Source organism: Phocoena sinus, chromosome 13, assembly GCF_008692025.1.
Source record: "Phocoena sinus isolate mPhoSin1 chromosome 13, mPhoSin1.pri, whole genome shotgun sequence".
NCBI classification, from domain to species: Eukaryota; Metazoa; Chordata; class Mammalia; order Artiodactyla; family Phocoenidae; genus Phocoena; species Phocoena sinus.
In genome coordinates, this window is record NC_045775.1 from 42302928 (window position 1) to 42319665 (window position 16738).

At 36.4% G+C, this 16738-nt stretch overlaps 1 protein-coding gene across 15 annotated transcripts in view; it reads right to left on the reverse strand.

Annotated features, from left to right (window-relative positions):
* The window catches only part of NRXN1 (neurexin 1), a 1148195-nt gene that overhangs the window by 936581 nt on the left and 194876 nt on the right, over positions 1-16738 (reverse strand). Inside the window, exons 4-5 of one of the 15 annotated variants that reach the window (XM_032653225.1) lie at positions 16388-16407; positions 11976-11990 (exon numbers count right to left, since the gene is read on the reverse strand). The exons of the other annotated variants lie outside the window; for them this stretch is intronic. Of the exons in view, the coding sequence (XP_032509116.1) occupies positions 11976-11990; positions 16388-16407 (35 nt within the window). The remainder of the gene's footprint in view (positions 1-11975; positions 11991-16387; positions 16408-16738) is intronic. 15 annotated transcript variants of the gene reach the window in all.

The window sequence follows — 16738 nt, forward strand, 5'->3', positions numbered from 1 at the left end:
TAATGGTAGGCAAGCAAGGAAAAATGGGGCTACAGTATGGAAGACCTTAAATTATAATAGGTTTCCAAGTTTGGATCACGTCCTCTAGGCAATGGTAAACTGGAGAAAGTTTTTGAGCAGGGGATAATATAATAAAAATATTATTTTGGTCATGCATAATATACTAAAACCTGGAAAATCAGTGTTAGCAGACCAGTTAGCAGGGTTGCATAAGAAGACAAAGACCTGAACTATGATGATGATGACACCAACGGAAAACAGAGATGGGTATATATGAAGAAAGGTTGGACAAAAATAATCTACACAACTTGGAAACTAATGGGTGTAAAGGGAGTTGGAAAGGCCTAACGTGACAGTTTTGGAAATGAAATGAGATCTTGACAGAGAGAAAAAAATCCTATGGGTCATTTGGTTTGGGAAGATAATGAAAAATGACAGAATGAATAGCCAAGGGTGAAGGTCAACACAAGATCCATATAATACAGGGCTCAAATATCATATATTCGATGTTTCTGTTTTCCCCAATGTATTAAAATATTAAGGGAGTGTACAGATATAGTGAGAAAGCATGAGAAGATTTAGAAATGCTACACATCATCAAAATTAAAACTTTTTTCTGTGGAAATCATGGCTCAGAGAATTATAAGACAAGCTACAGGCTTGGAGAACATGCAAATCTTATATTTGATAAAGGACTTGTATCCAGATTACATAACTCTCAAATCTCACAAAATAGTTAATGCAAAATTAGTTATCAAAACTAATTAGCGGTGGGTGGTGGTGGTGGAATGAACTGGGAGATTGGGATTGACATATATACACTAATATGTATAAAATGGATAACTAATAAGAACCTGCTATATAAAAAAGTTAAAAAATTAACTAACTAGCAAGTGTACATGGGCACTAACTAAGATGGCTGAAATACATAACTGGGCTTGTCAAAAAATTAAGAACAGCCAGGAGAGTACACAAAAGGTATCCAAATAACTGAACATGGGATGGGTTTTGCTCCTACATTTATGATTATTTGTGATCAGTTTTAATTATCTGAATGGATGTGTCTTCTAGATGAACAAGAGACAATAATAAATCATAAGTGAATAACCTTTTGTCAATTTTGTTCAAAATGGGGCTCATGAGTACATCTTGGACTTCTCAGACAATTAAGTGGTTTTGCAATTTTAAAGGATTTGGTTCTCAGTTTCTCTCTGGGTTTAAAAACAACTCAACTGCCTGAATTTCATGAGAAAAAGAACAACCACAACAAAATCCATAGTGACTAGTTTCATGTGTCATAAGGGTGCTAAATTGAAATGGGAATCATTGATAGGGAAAGTCAGAAAATCTGTATTTGAAGGATGCCCGTAACAAACTAGATAATCTCAGGTAAATTTGAATCTCTTTGGGTCCCAGTTTACTCATTTGTAAAATGAAGTGTCTGGATTAGATAAGCAATTCTAATCTTTACTGTATCCCTTGTGGGGGGTATGTGTGTGTGTGTACCTTAGATTCCTAGGTAGGACCCAACACCAGGTCTGAGTTAGGGCTCTGGGATCTACCTTTGTAATAAGGAGCCCTAATGATGCCGAGGCAGATGGTCCTTAGATCAACACTGGACTGGATAGAGGGTCCCTACCACTTGCAGCTCTAATACTCTATGATTTAGTCAGTGTCTTTTATTTTGTTCTTCCCTGCTCTTTAGTAGTGCAGACCAGGCTATTAGATTTGTCCTTTTTCATATCAGAAAGGCAACAAAATTACTAGGGTTTCCCTTAGATTCTGTATTTTTTGTGAATAACAAAGATAACCACAGACAGCCCAGGAAGAGCTTACTTTTCAAAACTGCTTTCACATGGGGTATCTTCTACCATGTAAGCTCACCTTCCCTATAATTTTTGTAATTTAAACAGGCCTCATAAACCACAACTGATCTTTAGGAAGTCACCTTTTAGATCATCTCCTCAAATAGATTTAAACTCCTAAGTGTAAGATGGAATAATATGATATAAATGAAAACTAATGATACCCTTAAAATAAAACTGTATTTAGGCATATCAAAAGGCCTACCAAAGAAAATTATGTTTGACCTTTAGTTTCAATTTCTTACTTAATTTCATCCTGTTGTTTTTTCAACAATAAAGAGAAAAATTACATTTAAAAATAATATTTTGATATTTAGTTAAGGGAATTCAACTACTGATTCTAAAAGAAGGCTTTAATTTTATTTGTAAATTCTAGTCAATTAATCTACCCTGTGACTTAAAAAATGCAAATGTTTCCAATAATGATGATAATTGACATGCCAGTAGATGATATTTACTTTGAGAATATTAAAGTTTTGTGTGGAAATATGGGTACAAATATTCAAAATTAAACTTTGAGATAATTAATTGTATTAATCCTAAATGAATAATAATAATATTTTTCCAGACATAATCACATTCATTTATGCCGCTGAAGTATACACACTGTGTGGAAAAACTCTGAAGTTGAGGGCTGATATCAGACATTCCAGCCAAAATCAGATGAGGCTAATAAGTTAGAATTCAGGCTCTTTTCCTTACAAAATAGGTTGTTTGGGGCCAGAAGCCTTCATGTACTGAGTCCCATTTTCTTTATCTATAAAATAGAGACAACTTTGGACATACCACCAAATCTCTCCATGTTAATTCTTCAAATTAAAAGAGGGTAGTATAACTACAGACATCTTTTCATTCCAATTTAATTCTAATTCTTGAAAACTTTAATATTCTCTTTACATTTGCTAAATGTGAAAACATGCTCTCAGTCACTATAAACCCTAAAATGTTCTAGTTTTGGAAACAAATGAGAAAAAGAGACATTTCTGATTTTAATTAGTCACAGTAATAGAGCAGGTTTTGTTTTTTATTTTTAAAATGTTTTGTTCTGCTTATCGTCTGTGATCTTCTGTAATCTTGCTCTAAGTCACAAATTTGAGGATCCTTTAGATTTCTATATACTTGGTGAGAAAGTATACTTGGAGAGAAACAGTTAAGTCACTAAGGGATCATGATTGTAACAGAATTTTTTGGAACAGATATTGATCCTGACAATATCTATAGACATCAATTGTTTTATGGAAATTAAAAAATAGATATAACTGTAATAAATCACCTAGAACAATATTCAAAAATCAAGATCCCAAGCACATGGACATGTTTGGGTTTTCAACAGTAAAAAAGTACAAACCCTGAAGATACCTTCTGTAACATCATACCCTTAACTAGACTTTGTTTTGTGAAAAGAAATCCACTCTGGTTATCACTGTATTCCCAGGGAAAAACACATCGCCTGCTAATTAAGAGGTATTAATTTTCTATAATTGATAATAAATCAACCAATGAACAATGTTCTTATGAAACAACAGAACTCTATAACCTTGCTGTTATCTACTCATAGCCATGTAAGAATGCCACTAAATATTTTGGAGAATAGCATAAAGAGGATCACATTACCCTTTAAAATATGACTGAGATCAATCTTTTTTTTTTTTTCTTTTTTAAGTGGAAACTGAGCATCTTCTTTGCACTTGGTTGAGGCAGTATAACACACTGGTTTAGGGCAGGAATAATTGTGAATCAGGTAGGTAAGAATCCAGGTTGTCCTCCATGCAAACATTATTAACTTAGGTAAGTAATTTCATCATGTTGAGGTTCATTTTCTTTACAGTACTTACAAAACTGGGAAACATAATTTTAATTTATGGTGCTATTGAAAGATTTCATCGTCAACATTTTTATAAATCATTTAGTATAGTGGCCAGCACAAAGTAATTGTTCAATTAATAACTGCTGCTATAGCTACTAAATATATTAAAAATCAACGCTTACATAAGTCATAGCTTTCCTCAACTGGCTGGTGTCAATTTGATAGACAAGAAACAAGATAATTATTCTTCTTTCTCTTGTAGATATTTTTCAAGACATAAAGAGATCAGTCTGCTTTGTAATTCCTTCTTATCTTATTTTTTCATTGCTAGAACCAAGATTAATAATACCTTCCTTTCCTTAGAGCATGCAAATATCAATCCTCTTTAATTCAAATTCAAGCCCCTCCTCCTCTATGACACCTGAAGAATTTCAGCCCATATAATCTCTCCCTCCTTTGACCTCCCACCACTATCATACTACCTTTTAGCAGCTTACGTTTATGCTGATTTTACCTCTGCAACTATACAAGGAGCTCCTTAAGGGTAAAGGGCATGCTTAACAATTAAACTGTTTTGTCTTTTCTGTACTCCTAGTGCTTGCACTAACAGAAGTTAACAGGAGGCTGGCATAAGTATGTGCTTCACTTATTTGAGAGATAATTGTGGTTGAACATTCAAGTGATAACTCCCTCCCTACTAAGAAACATGCACCTTGTTTCCTCCTCTGGCACATGTGGGTCTATAGGAAAACTTATGGCTATGATGTGCATCTGGGATCCCCTCTCCAATATGCCCAAAATCAAGGGTTCAGAGTCAAGTAGGGAGGGGTAGGGCCTATGGAAAGTGGAGAGTGCATGCTCTGCCCAAAGATATTCAAATAAAAAAGAAAAGGTGGGAAAAAAGGAGGAGAAAATTACAACACCAGCCAAACTAAATATTTTTGTGCACCGTATTTGCCTGAAGGCTGACAGTTTCCTTGAAACAGCCTGAAGGCTGTCCATAGATTCATACTCATTGAACTTCTGACAGCAAAAGTCTCAATCTAGAAAAATTACTTTCCAGCGTCAGTCTTTATTTCAAATAGCTTGTCATTGTGTCTTTATAACTATATTTACATTTGCCATATAATGTCTTAAATCGCGGCTTGAAGATATCATTCCTGAAATGATAGTAAATCATACTTTTTCTTTTAGGATAGGATCAGTAATTTTCATGATCTCTTACATCTGTGTGACTTCAGATATAAATATATGCATAAAATTTACCTATATGTAATCAAATTTGTGTGACTCTAGACATATGTAATTTATGTATTTATTATAAATTAATATTCCCATATAATATATTAATATTTAAATAGTATAATAAACTAATATAATAAAGTAAAAATCTTACTTAAAAATAAATTTGTATTATAAATTAAATTGTAATATATAAATTGTATAATTTATACATTTACAATTTCAGTCTCTGTATCTTTAAATTGGAGAAATGTTTTAAGCCAACAGATAAGTATAAATACCCACAATATGCAAGGTATTTTGCTAGAGACTGAAATATTCATGATAGGTTAGAAGTAGCACTTGAGAGATTTTTATTAGGCAATAATTGATGTTAGATTGTTTTATTCAACTCAGATTTTGACAATTGTATTTAAATCAGCATATGAAAGTACGTAGCTTGATGTCAACTTTACTATTAAAGAGTTTCCTCCACAGTAGTTTCACAAAACATTAAAGGGAATTTAAAAAATGGATTGGTGGGCTTCCCTGGTGGCGCAGTGGTTGAGAGTCCGCCTGCCGATGCAGGGGACACGGGTTCGTGCCCCGGCCGGGGGAGATCCCACGTGCCGCGGAGCGGCTGGGCCCGTGAGCCATGGCCGCTGAGTCTGCGCATCCGGAGCCTGTGCTTCACGACGGCAGAGGCCACAGCGGTGAGAGGCCCGCGTACCGCAAAAAAAATAAATAAATAAAAATGGATTGGCATTCTGAATATTTATAACTAATTTTGTTCAATTAGCTAGCTGCTTTAAAAGTTCAACAAGGGTTTCCCTGGTGGCGCGGTGGTTGAGAGTCCGCCTGCTGATGCAGAGGACATGGGTTTGTGCCCCAGTCCGGGACAGGCCTGTGAGCCAGGGCCGCTGAGCGTCCGGAGCCTGTGCTCTGCAACGGGAGAGGTCACAACAGTGAGAGGACCGCGTACCGCAAAAAAAAAAAAAAAAAAAGTTAAACAAGACAAAATAATCATCAAAACACCTTCTTCCTGAGGCGACCCAGCACTGGAGGCTACAGGTGTTTGGTGACTCTGGGAGGCCTCATGCCAAGGAGTATTTCCCAGAACTTCTGCTGTGAGTGTCCTTGTCCCCTCAGTGTGCCACAGCCACTCACCACCTCTGCAGGAGACCCTCTAAACACTAGCAGTAATCTCAAAGAAAGAAAACGACTTGCGTAGCCAAAAGTTTTACAAATCAATATTGCCGAGCAGGCTCTAGTGTCGAGAAAAAGCAAGGCAACAGATTCTCCTTTAGAGCCTCTGGAAAGGAATACAAACCTGCCTACAGAACTGTAAGGTAGGTGACCCAGTTCTGGTCAATGACATATGAGGCCAAGTCTGCAGGGCACTTCTAAGAGAAAGTTTTCCTCCTTGTCACCTGTCTTGGGACTACGAGGGATGGAGCCAACCCACTGAGGCTGTGGAATGGAAAGATGAAGGACTCTAGGTCTTTAATGATCTCGTTGATCTGTTAAATCAATGGACCTTGCATCAGACCTACCTCTGAAGTTTTTGTTATGCGATATTGTTACCAAAAGAAGCTCAAAAGCCATTGAAGAGGCAAGAGCCGTGTGGCTGACAGCGTCTTGGTGCTCCGGCTGGGTGTCAGGCCTGAGCCTCTGATACAGGAGAGCCAAGTTCAGGACACTGGACAACCAGAGACCTCCTGGCCCCACGTAATATCAGTTGGCGAGAGCTCTCCCAGAGGTCTCCATCTCAACACTAAGACCCAGCTCCACTCAAGGACCAGCAAGCTCCAGTGCTAGACACCTCATGCCAAACAACTAGCAAGACAGGAACACAACCTCACCCATTAGCAAAGAGGTTGCCGAAAACCATAATAACTTCACAGACACTCCAAAACACACCACCGGGCGTGGCCCTGCCCAGCAGAAAGACAAGATCCAGCCTCATCCACCAGAACACAGGCACCAGTCTCCTCCACCAGGAAGCCTATACAACCCACTGAACCAACCTTACCTACTGGGGGCAGACACCAAAAACAATGGGAACGAAGAACCTGCAGCCTGCAAAAAGGAGACCCCAAACACAGTAAGTTAAGAAAAATGAGAAGACAAAGAAATACACAGCAGATGAAGGAGCAAAGTAAAAACCCACCAGACCAAACAAATGAAGAGGAAATAGGCAGTCTAGCTGAAAAAGAATTCAGAGTAATGATAGCAAAGATGATCCAATATCTTGGAAATAGAAAGGAGAAAATACGAGAAATGTTTAACAAGGACCTAGAAGAACTAAAGAGCAAACAAACAATGATGAACAACACAATAAATGAAATTTAAAATTCTCTAGAAGGAATCAATAGCAGAATAACTGAGGCAGAAGAATGGATAAGTGACCTGGAAAATAAAATAGTGGAAATAACTACTGCAGAGCAGAATATAGAAAAAAGAATGAAAAGAATTGAGGACAGTCTAAGAGACCTCTGTGACAACATTAAACACACCAACATTCAAATAATAGGGGTCCCAGAAGAAGAAGAGAAAAAGAAAGGGTCTGAGAAAATATCTGAAGAGATTATAGTTTAAAACTTTCCTAACAAGGGAAAGGAAGTAGTCAATCAAGTCCAGAAAGCACAGAGAGTCCCATACAGATAAATCCAAGGAGAAACACACCAAGACACACATTAATCAAACTATCAAAAATTAAATACAAAGAAAAAATATTAAAAGCAGCAAAGGAAAAGCAACATATAACATACAAGGGAATCCCCATAAGGTTAACGGCTGATCTTTCAGCAGAAACTCTGCAAGCCAGAAGGTCGTATTCTTAGGGCAGGACATTATTTAAAGTGATGAAAGGGAAAAACCTACAACCAAGATTACTCTAGCGAACACGAATCTCATTCAGATTCGACAGAGAAATTAAAAGCTTTAGAGACAAGCAAAAGTTAATAGAACTCAGCACCACTATATCAGCTTTATAACAAATGCTAAAGGAACTTCTCTAGGCAAGAAACACAAGATAAGGAAAAGGCCTACAAAAACAAACCCAAAACAATTAAGAAAATGGTAATAGGAACATACATATCGATAACTACCTTAAATGTAAATGGATTAAATGCTCCCACCAAAAAACAGAGACTGGATGAATGGATACAATAACAAGACCCATATATATGCTGTCTACAAGAGACCCACTTCAGACCTAGGGACACATACAGACTGAAAGTGAGGGGATGGAAAAAGATATTCCATGCAAATGGAAATCAAAAGAAAGCTGGAGTAGCAATTCTTTTATCAGACAAAATAGACTTTAAAATAAAGGCTATTACAAGAGACAAAGAAGGATGCTACATAATGATAAAGGGATCAATCCAAGAAGAAGATATATAACAATTGTAAATATTTATGCACCCAACATAGGAGCACCTCAATACATAAGGCAAATGCTAACAGCCATAAAAGGGGAAATCGACAGTAACACAATCATAGTAGGGGACTTTAACACCCCACTTTCACTAATGGACAGATCATCCAAAATGAAAATAAATAAGGAAACACAAGCTTTAAATGACACATTAAACAAGATGGACTTAACTGATATTTATTGGACATTCCATCTCAAAACAACAGAATGGGCATTCCATCCAAACAACAACATTTTCTTCTCAACTGTTCATGGAACATTCTCCAGGATAGATCATATCTTGGGTCACAAATCAAGTCTTGATAAATTTAAGAAAATTGAAATCGTATCAAGTATCTTCTAACCAAGATGAAAAGACAACCCTCAGAATGGGGGAAACTATTTGCAAATGAAGCAACTGACAAAGGATTAATCTCCAGAGTATACAAGCAGCTCATGCAGCTCAATATCAAAAAAACAAACAACCCAATCCAAAAATGGGCAGAAAACCTAAATAGACATTTCTCCAAAGAAGATATACAGATTGCCAACAAACACATGAAAGGATGCCCAACATCACTAATCATTAGAGAAATGCAAATCAAAACTACAATGAGGTATCACATCACACTGGTCAGAATGGCCATCATGAAAAAATCTACAAACAATAAATGCTGGAGAGGGTGTGGAGAAAAGAGAATCCTCTAGCACTGTTGGTGGGAATGTAAATTGATACAGCCACTATGGAGAACACTATGGAGGTTCCTTCAAAAACTAAAAATAGAACTACCATACGACCCAGAAATCCCACTACTGGGCATGTACCCTGAGAAAACCATAATTCAAAAAGCGACATGTACCACAATGCTCATTGCAGCACTATTTACAATAGCCAGGACATGGAAGCAAACTAAGTGTCCATCGACAGATGAATGGATAAAGAAGATGTGGCACATATATACAATGGGGTATTACTCAGCCATAAAAATAAACAAAATTGAGTTATTTTTAGTGAGGTAGATGGACCTAGAGTCTGTCATACAGAGTGAAGTAAGTCAGAAATAGAAAAGCAAATACCGAATGCTAACACATATATATGGAATCTAAAAAAAAAAAAAAGGTTCTGAAGAACCTAGGACAGGACAGAAATAAAGACGCAGATGTAGAGAATGGACTCAAGGACATGGGGAGGGGGAAGGGTAAGCTGGGACGAAGTGAGAGAGTGGCATGGACATATATACACTACCAAATGTAAAATAGATAGCTACTGGGAAGCAGCAGCATAGCACATGGAGATCAGCTCTGTGCTTTGTGACCACCTAGAGAGATGGGATAGGGAGGGTGGGGATATGGGGACACAAGACGGAGGGGATATAGGTATATATGTATACGCAGAGCTGGTTCACTTTGTTATACAGCAGAAACTAACACAACATTGTAAAGCAATTATACTCCAATAAAGATGTTTAAAAAACAAACAAACAAACAAAAAACACCTTCCTCCTATTATTGAAGTATGATTGTTAACTTCACTTTTGGTGAAGACTCCAAAAGTACTTTTTCCTTGTGTGAAAAAATTATTTTTTCATAAAAGCATGAAATCAAGCATTCATATTCTACTTCCAAATACTCATCAAAAATAACCCTACTTCATATCTCTAATAGGGTTTTGCTTATTATATATGGATAATGTTTTTTATACAATATGCTATTCTACAAAGCTGAAACTGGGTCAAGTTTTTACTTTTCCAAATACCTTTCTGTTTATTTACACTGTCATTTCTAAGGTATGTTCTAAGGTATGTTAAAGATTTTTTTAAGCCTCAAACTTTGGAAAATGATATATAATTGTTTACAAATAATAGCAAATATACTTCGAACAAATATGTTATTGAAAATGTATTTCTTCCAAGTTTCACAAACCATTATCAGGTAGGTCCGTTCTTAGGAATCACTTTTACAAATCAAGAATTCAGGCTACAAAGTTAAGTAATCTAATGTTGAAACTACAACACTTCTACTCCAATGTTTTACTTTTCTACTTATTTTCAATGATGGCTTTGTCGTTGAAATGAAAGTTATATTGCTATAAAGATGGCCTCACTCTAAGAATTCCTATGCATTTTGTAATTTAAATAATGTTGAGCTGTTACCTTAAACCAAAACTTTCTTTCCTGATTAAGCAATACAGAGGTAAAGTACAGAATTGAGTAAAAAATTACCTCTTCCATAAACAAGATTAAAGAAAAATGAAGTAAACTAGATGACAAGTACCAAATTACAGCACTATTTCTATATTTATGTAAATTTATCATAATGCCTGTTCATGTGTTAAGCACATGTGTTAGGCATGTGGTAGGATGTTCTATAAGTATGTTGAATGATCTATTGATCAATCAGAGATGTATTTCAGCAGTGTGGAGAAAGAACACAGTATGTTGATGAAATTCTCATATGTCTTAAAAAAATTTGTTGGATTATACATTTTATAGACTATGAGTGTGTAACTGATTCATAGTGATGGGCTGGGTGAGAAAGAGGATTGTCAGAAAGACCTTTGTCCCATGGCTCACATGATTTTCAACTGGACATTCCTTCCCCTTCCTTTCTCTTTGCCATCCCTCCTACTGCAAAGACCTAAAGATTGTAGGGAATCAGAAAGTTTCTTAACATGGACACAATACATTGAACCCACTGAAACAAACAGCTGCTTCTCAGGTATGGCACTCTTTGATGTGGCAAATTAGAACAATGACAATGGTAAAACAAAAATAAACATGCACTTTAAAAAAACTATTTAAGAAGAAAAGATAAGGGCATGATCTTTGATTAAGATACACATTGTCAAAATATAGCCCTTTCTCCTGAATTTTATTACCAATGAAAGGGAAAGAGAAGTGAATTAAGTCAGCAATGTGTTCGAATCCCTGGTCACAAGATTCCAGGAGCACTGGTCTATTAAGAACATGTCCCATCATAAATCAGATTAACATTAACAGGTCTTTCAGAGGAAAGCAAGTTAGTTCTGCACAACGGAGGCTTCAACACAGCAGCTCCTGTCAACAGCCTCCGAAACCTCAGTGAGGATGTCAAAAGTGCTCATGGATTTGCACAACTCTTTTGACCACATGTTTTCTGGAGGTATGAAATGAAATCAAATTTGATTTGACTGATACTTTAAAAGTATTAAAATCATAAGAAAAATGGACAAATTAGGATATATATTAGCTATTCTAACACCTTGAAAAAATTTCACCTTACTGTGTGGCAATTTGTTAGGTTCTATACCTGAGAAGCATTTAGCCCTAGTAGTGAAGAATTAAATCAATACTATTTCTGAATAGGATTTTCTATAACAGTAGCTGAGTAAGAAGGAAAGGCTTTTTTATTACATTTGAGATGCATGCAATAATATTTTTGCATAAACCAGAAAAAGAGACAGAATAAGTTTTAACAGATTTAAGTGGTTCAAACGTGCTTGACATTTATGAAAATGTAGTAGTTATTATTAAAAAAAATTCTGTTTTTATTAGGAAATACAGAAAATTTGTTATAGAAATTCTTTTCAGAAGTATACCTAGAAATACCCAATGTGAATTCATGGTAATCCACAGTGAACTGATTTCTTTACTCTGGGTATTGAGTTAGAATTCTATTATGTTACCAATCCTTCAATATTCTGCATTGTTAGCCTCATGAGACCACTGCCTGAGTGACACACAGCTAAAAATTACCTTAATCTACCTTAATCTTAGGGAGTAGCAGAGAAAAAATGGCTGAAAAAAAAGTTGCTCAAATTTTATAAAACGTGTCATTTTCTTCTACAAGGGACCTAGTTCAATATAAATACTGAAACTTGTAGGCTTTCAAATCATGTTTCTTTTCAATGTTAGTTTAGGCATTAATCTGAAATCCATTATAAATCATGTAAAAATATGTACATAAATCATGAAAATCATTCTATTTTCCATAATGACCCATTAGATCTTTGTGTTTAGATGATGTGAAAAGATAGAAAAAACAGATATGGCTTTAAATAATAGTTTGGGGGTATCTCAAAGCAATATATGATTTTTTTTTTAATTTACATTAATTCTCCTTGCTATTACTTAGAATTAATAGCCATGTTGAACCTAAAGGAACTGTTGGGGGTTGAACTGTTAGTTCTAATCCTCAGTATTTCAGAATGTGGCGTTATGTGGAAACAGGTGTTTTGCAGAGATAATCAAGTCAAAATGAGATCAATGGGTGGGCCCTACTCCAGTATGACTGGTGTCCTTATAAAAAAGGAAATTTGGACACAGAGACAGACACACACAGAGGGAAGACAATGTGAAAACACACGGGAAAAGACACCCATGTGACTTGAGTGATGCATCTAAAAGCCAAAGAATGCCAAGGGTTAGCAGAAAATACCAGAAGCTAGAAGCAAAGAATGATTCTCCCCTAGAGCTGTCAGGGAGGGCATGGCCCTGCCAATATCTTGACATCAGAGTTCTAGCCTACAGAACTGTGAGAAAATAATTTCCCGTTGTTGTAGGCCATCCACTTTTTGATACTGTAAGTCCGCTACATATTAACCTTCAAGTTGCAAACTTTCAATCACGTAAGTTAGTTCGCGTGTCTGGTGTTCACTGTCACATGCGTGCATCCTCTACAAGTGGTTGTGTTTTTGCGTACTTTACTTTACCAGAGAAAGGACGAAGAGAGACAAGAGGAAGAAGAAATAACTGAAGAACCGAAGAGATTCACGACGCAAGTAATGGCGAAGGGATTTTCTTTATTTGAGGAGTCCCTGTTAGTTTTTGAGGCATAGGACCTGAATGTAGAACGGTACATGAAGGTTGCAGCAGCCGTTCAGAATGCAATCCACTGCTACCGTGCCATCTATGACGAGGAAAAAGGTGCTACTACCTAGACATCACTGGATCATTTTTTTCAAGAGGGTAGATAGAACTGAATCCAGCAAGGAACCAGAACCTGTGCCATCAATGTCAGGCATGAGTGAAACTGCAGCTTGCTTTCCACCTCCCATTGCTGACGATCCTTCCGCTCTACCATCTCCCACCTCCTCTCCCTCCTCCAGGCAGTAACTCTTCTTGCCTCTTCACTCGATGCCAGCCCGTGTATGCCAGCTCTTGTACTGTACCACTGTACTTTTCAAGGTACTGTACTGTAAGACTGAAAATGTTTTCTTTATTTTTTGTATTTGTTTTCTATGTATTACTTGTGTGAAAAGTATAAACTTATTACAGTACAGTACTATATAGCCGATTGTGTTAGTTGGGTACCTAGGCTAACTTTGTTGGGCTTAGGGACAAATTGGACCTATAAGACGCATTCTCGGAACAGAACTCGTTCGTATGTAGGGGACTTACTGTACTTTGATACTGCAGCATTAGGAAACTATAACAGGAGACTTATAGAACTTACGATTCAACGAGCCAAAAAGCTAATATAGAAAAAGGATGAAGTATCTTGTTGCCCAAGATCACAAAGCTACTTCTGACAGAACTCTAGAAAAAAGAGCATGGTGTTCTTGACTACAAGTTTAGGGCTGCCTCTTCTCCTCTTGACAGACTGAAAATGTTCAATGTTAAAACGTACATCAAAAACTCAATCCCTTAAGCTATTTTATTTAGAGACTTTTGTTAAAATTGAAAATAATATTAGTACTCTGCTTCCCTTTCTATTCTTTCTAAGCAGCCATGCTCCAATTTCTAGAGTTGTTTTTCCCAGCTTCAAAATAAAATTGAGACTTCTTATTAACCCATTTGATACTTGATTTTTATCAAATGATCCATTTGGTATGACATGGAAGGTGACGTGACACAGAAAGTATTATTAAAACTTTACAATAAAATTCAGAAGAAAATGAAAGTATCGTGAAAGACTATCCGTTTTTTTAGTTATAAAATATTTTTTGGTAATATTTGAATTATATAACCTCCTAAGGTACCAATCTTCAAACACCTATAGACATCATGAATTATCACTTTTTTGATTTCACTTATAAGAATAATTATTTCTTCTAACTAATTTAGGAGCCTCATGAAGGCAGAGAAAGATTTTTGTGCATTTTGGTACCTCTAACACCTAGCACCACACCCAACTCAAAACCGAGGCTCAATAATGGATAAATACATCCATTCAGCAAGTACTTATTTAGCATTCACTATGTGCTGGACATTACTCCACATGCTGGGAATAGAGCGATGAAGAAAACATACACAAATCCCTGCCATTACTGAGCTTATCTTCTAACGAAGAGAGACAGAGAGGAAAGAAGACAAATAAATTAAATGGTATATTGGAAAGTGATAAGCACTAAGGAGAAAAATAAGGCAGGGGGCAAGGATTAGGGAATACTGAGGGTTGCTGCCATTTTAATTCGGATGGTAAAGGAAGGCTGCAGTATTTTAATCCGACATTTAACACTCGAGCAAAGACCTAAAGAAACTATGTTTGAGGCGCGCTGGAAGGTTTAAAACCTAGTTGCATCTTCCGCTGCCAAGAAATAAGATGGCGCTTCTTCCTCGTTTGCCTAGGATGGTCCTAGTTTATACGTTTTTTAACGCAGTGTAACGTCTAATAGCTCCTCCTTTAACTCTTACTAATGTCCCAGATTGAAAGACAGATTATACAGTCATGCTACTTAGATCATTATCTCTACATAGTGAGTACTAATATTTGCTAAATGAATGAGTAAAAAATATATATATATATATCTTCCTCTCATGTCTTATCATTTGTTATTTGTCAAACTGTTTAACCTCCTTGTGCAGCAATATTGCCATCAATCCCCAAACTGAGACTGAAACTGATGCTGAGAGAATCTTTTAATAACCTTAGGTGAAAAGCTCAAAAGATACACTTATGATTAACATCAACAATAAAAATTTTCTCTCACTATGTAAGTTTTATTTAGTATCCTTATTGTCTTTCATTTCACAGCTGACACCAACATCTTTATAGAGGTCCAGATGGTGAAGAGAGATTATAACAATGAAAGGTAGCTCATGCTGAGGGCCTAAAGGAAGGACAAATCACAGCTTGCCAGAAAAACCAAATTCAATTACATATTTACTACGTCCTTATCAGATGAGATGGGGCACTTGCTCGTACCATGCCTCGTGCAACTTTAGATAACATCTGAGTGGATTAGTAGTTGTACACCAAAGAGGGGTGCTGTGGACAATTAAAATTCTTCCTGTTATAAGTAAGCTACATCCCACTCATTTTTGAAGTGGGGGATTCATAAAAAATGAATAACTGTACAGAAATCCCATGCTAATTATCTAAGGGTATATCTTACAAAAGACTTCAGGGTTCTTTGTAACCAGAGGAAACTTTGAAGCATTCCATGTTTGCAGGCTGGCCCATTCAATTCGTATGAATAGGTTGTCAGAAGAAGGCGAACACTTCACCTCAGATGTGTAATTTACTCCCCTTACCCCATTCCAGATTCAAGAAGAAATGCTAATTAGAACTGGAGTTGCTTTTCAGAGCCTGCATAAACTCAGCCCTGTCAACTTTGCCTATGCCCCTCTGAAAAGTAGAAAACAGTGATGTTCTACATACCATGCTAATGTATAAATAACTTTTATGCTCATTTAGCCACTTCAGCACATCCAAGAAAATGACATTATGAATGAGCTACATTACCTAGAGGAAACAGACAGACTAAATGTGTGCTTCTACACAACTTAATATGCATCTAATGTACAACTTAAGCAGCATCTTCCTCACCAAGTGACAGGCAATTTATCTTCATACATCAGTATGTGTCATGAATATGACACAGCTTTACTGTTGAAGGGATTTGAAATTTCCAGCCATAACTAGGTTTTCCTATCTCCATTTATTAGCAAGCTACTTGTAGAAATCAAATTAATTGCCACATTCATGCCTCTGCTTGCTGCCATGTAATTAATTTTAAGCTTCTCCTATTCTTTATTGGAATCAAGCCAAGCAAGAGGTCACTGTCTAAAAGTGACAATGTTACATACATGCGTATATATGTGCACATGTTGTCATTGCTAAAATCCCTCTATTCCTGTTATGTAAACGATCTACGTTAGTCTCAGGACATTTACCTCAATTTAGTACCCGTTATTCAGAGCGCTTGTTTTCTAGCAAGACAAATGTCAACACTTTTTGAAAACTAAGCACTGTTTATTGTTTAGCTGGCAGTTATAAAAAAGCACATCTAACATTTTTGCTATTTCTTTGGGAAAAAAATCCTATAATTCTTGTAACCCAAAAGGTTTGTGAAAAAACTGCCATAGTTTATTGCACAAGGTCTTCATATTCTTGGCACCCACTTCCCTCTGTTGTGTTGCATAGCTATTTATTAACCCTGGAATACATGTGTTTGACATTTAACTTAATGAAGTATAATGCATTTAGGTGAATAGTTTGTGGAAG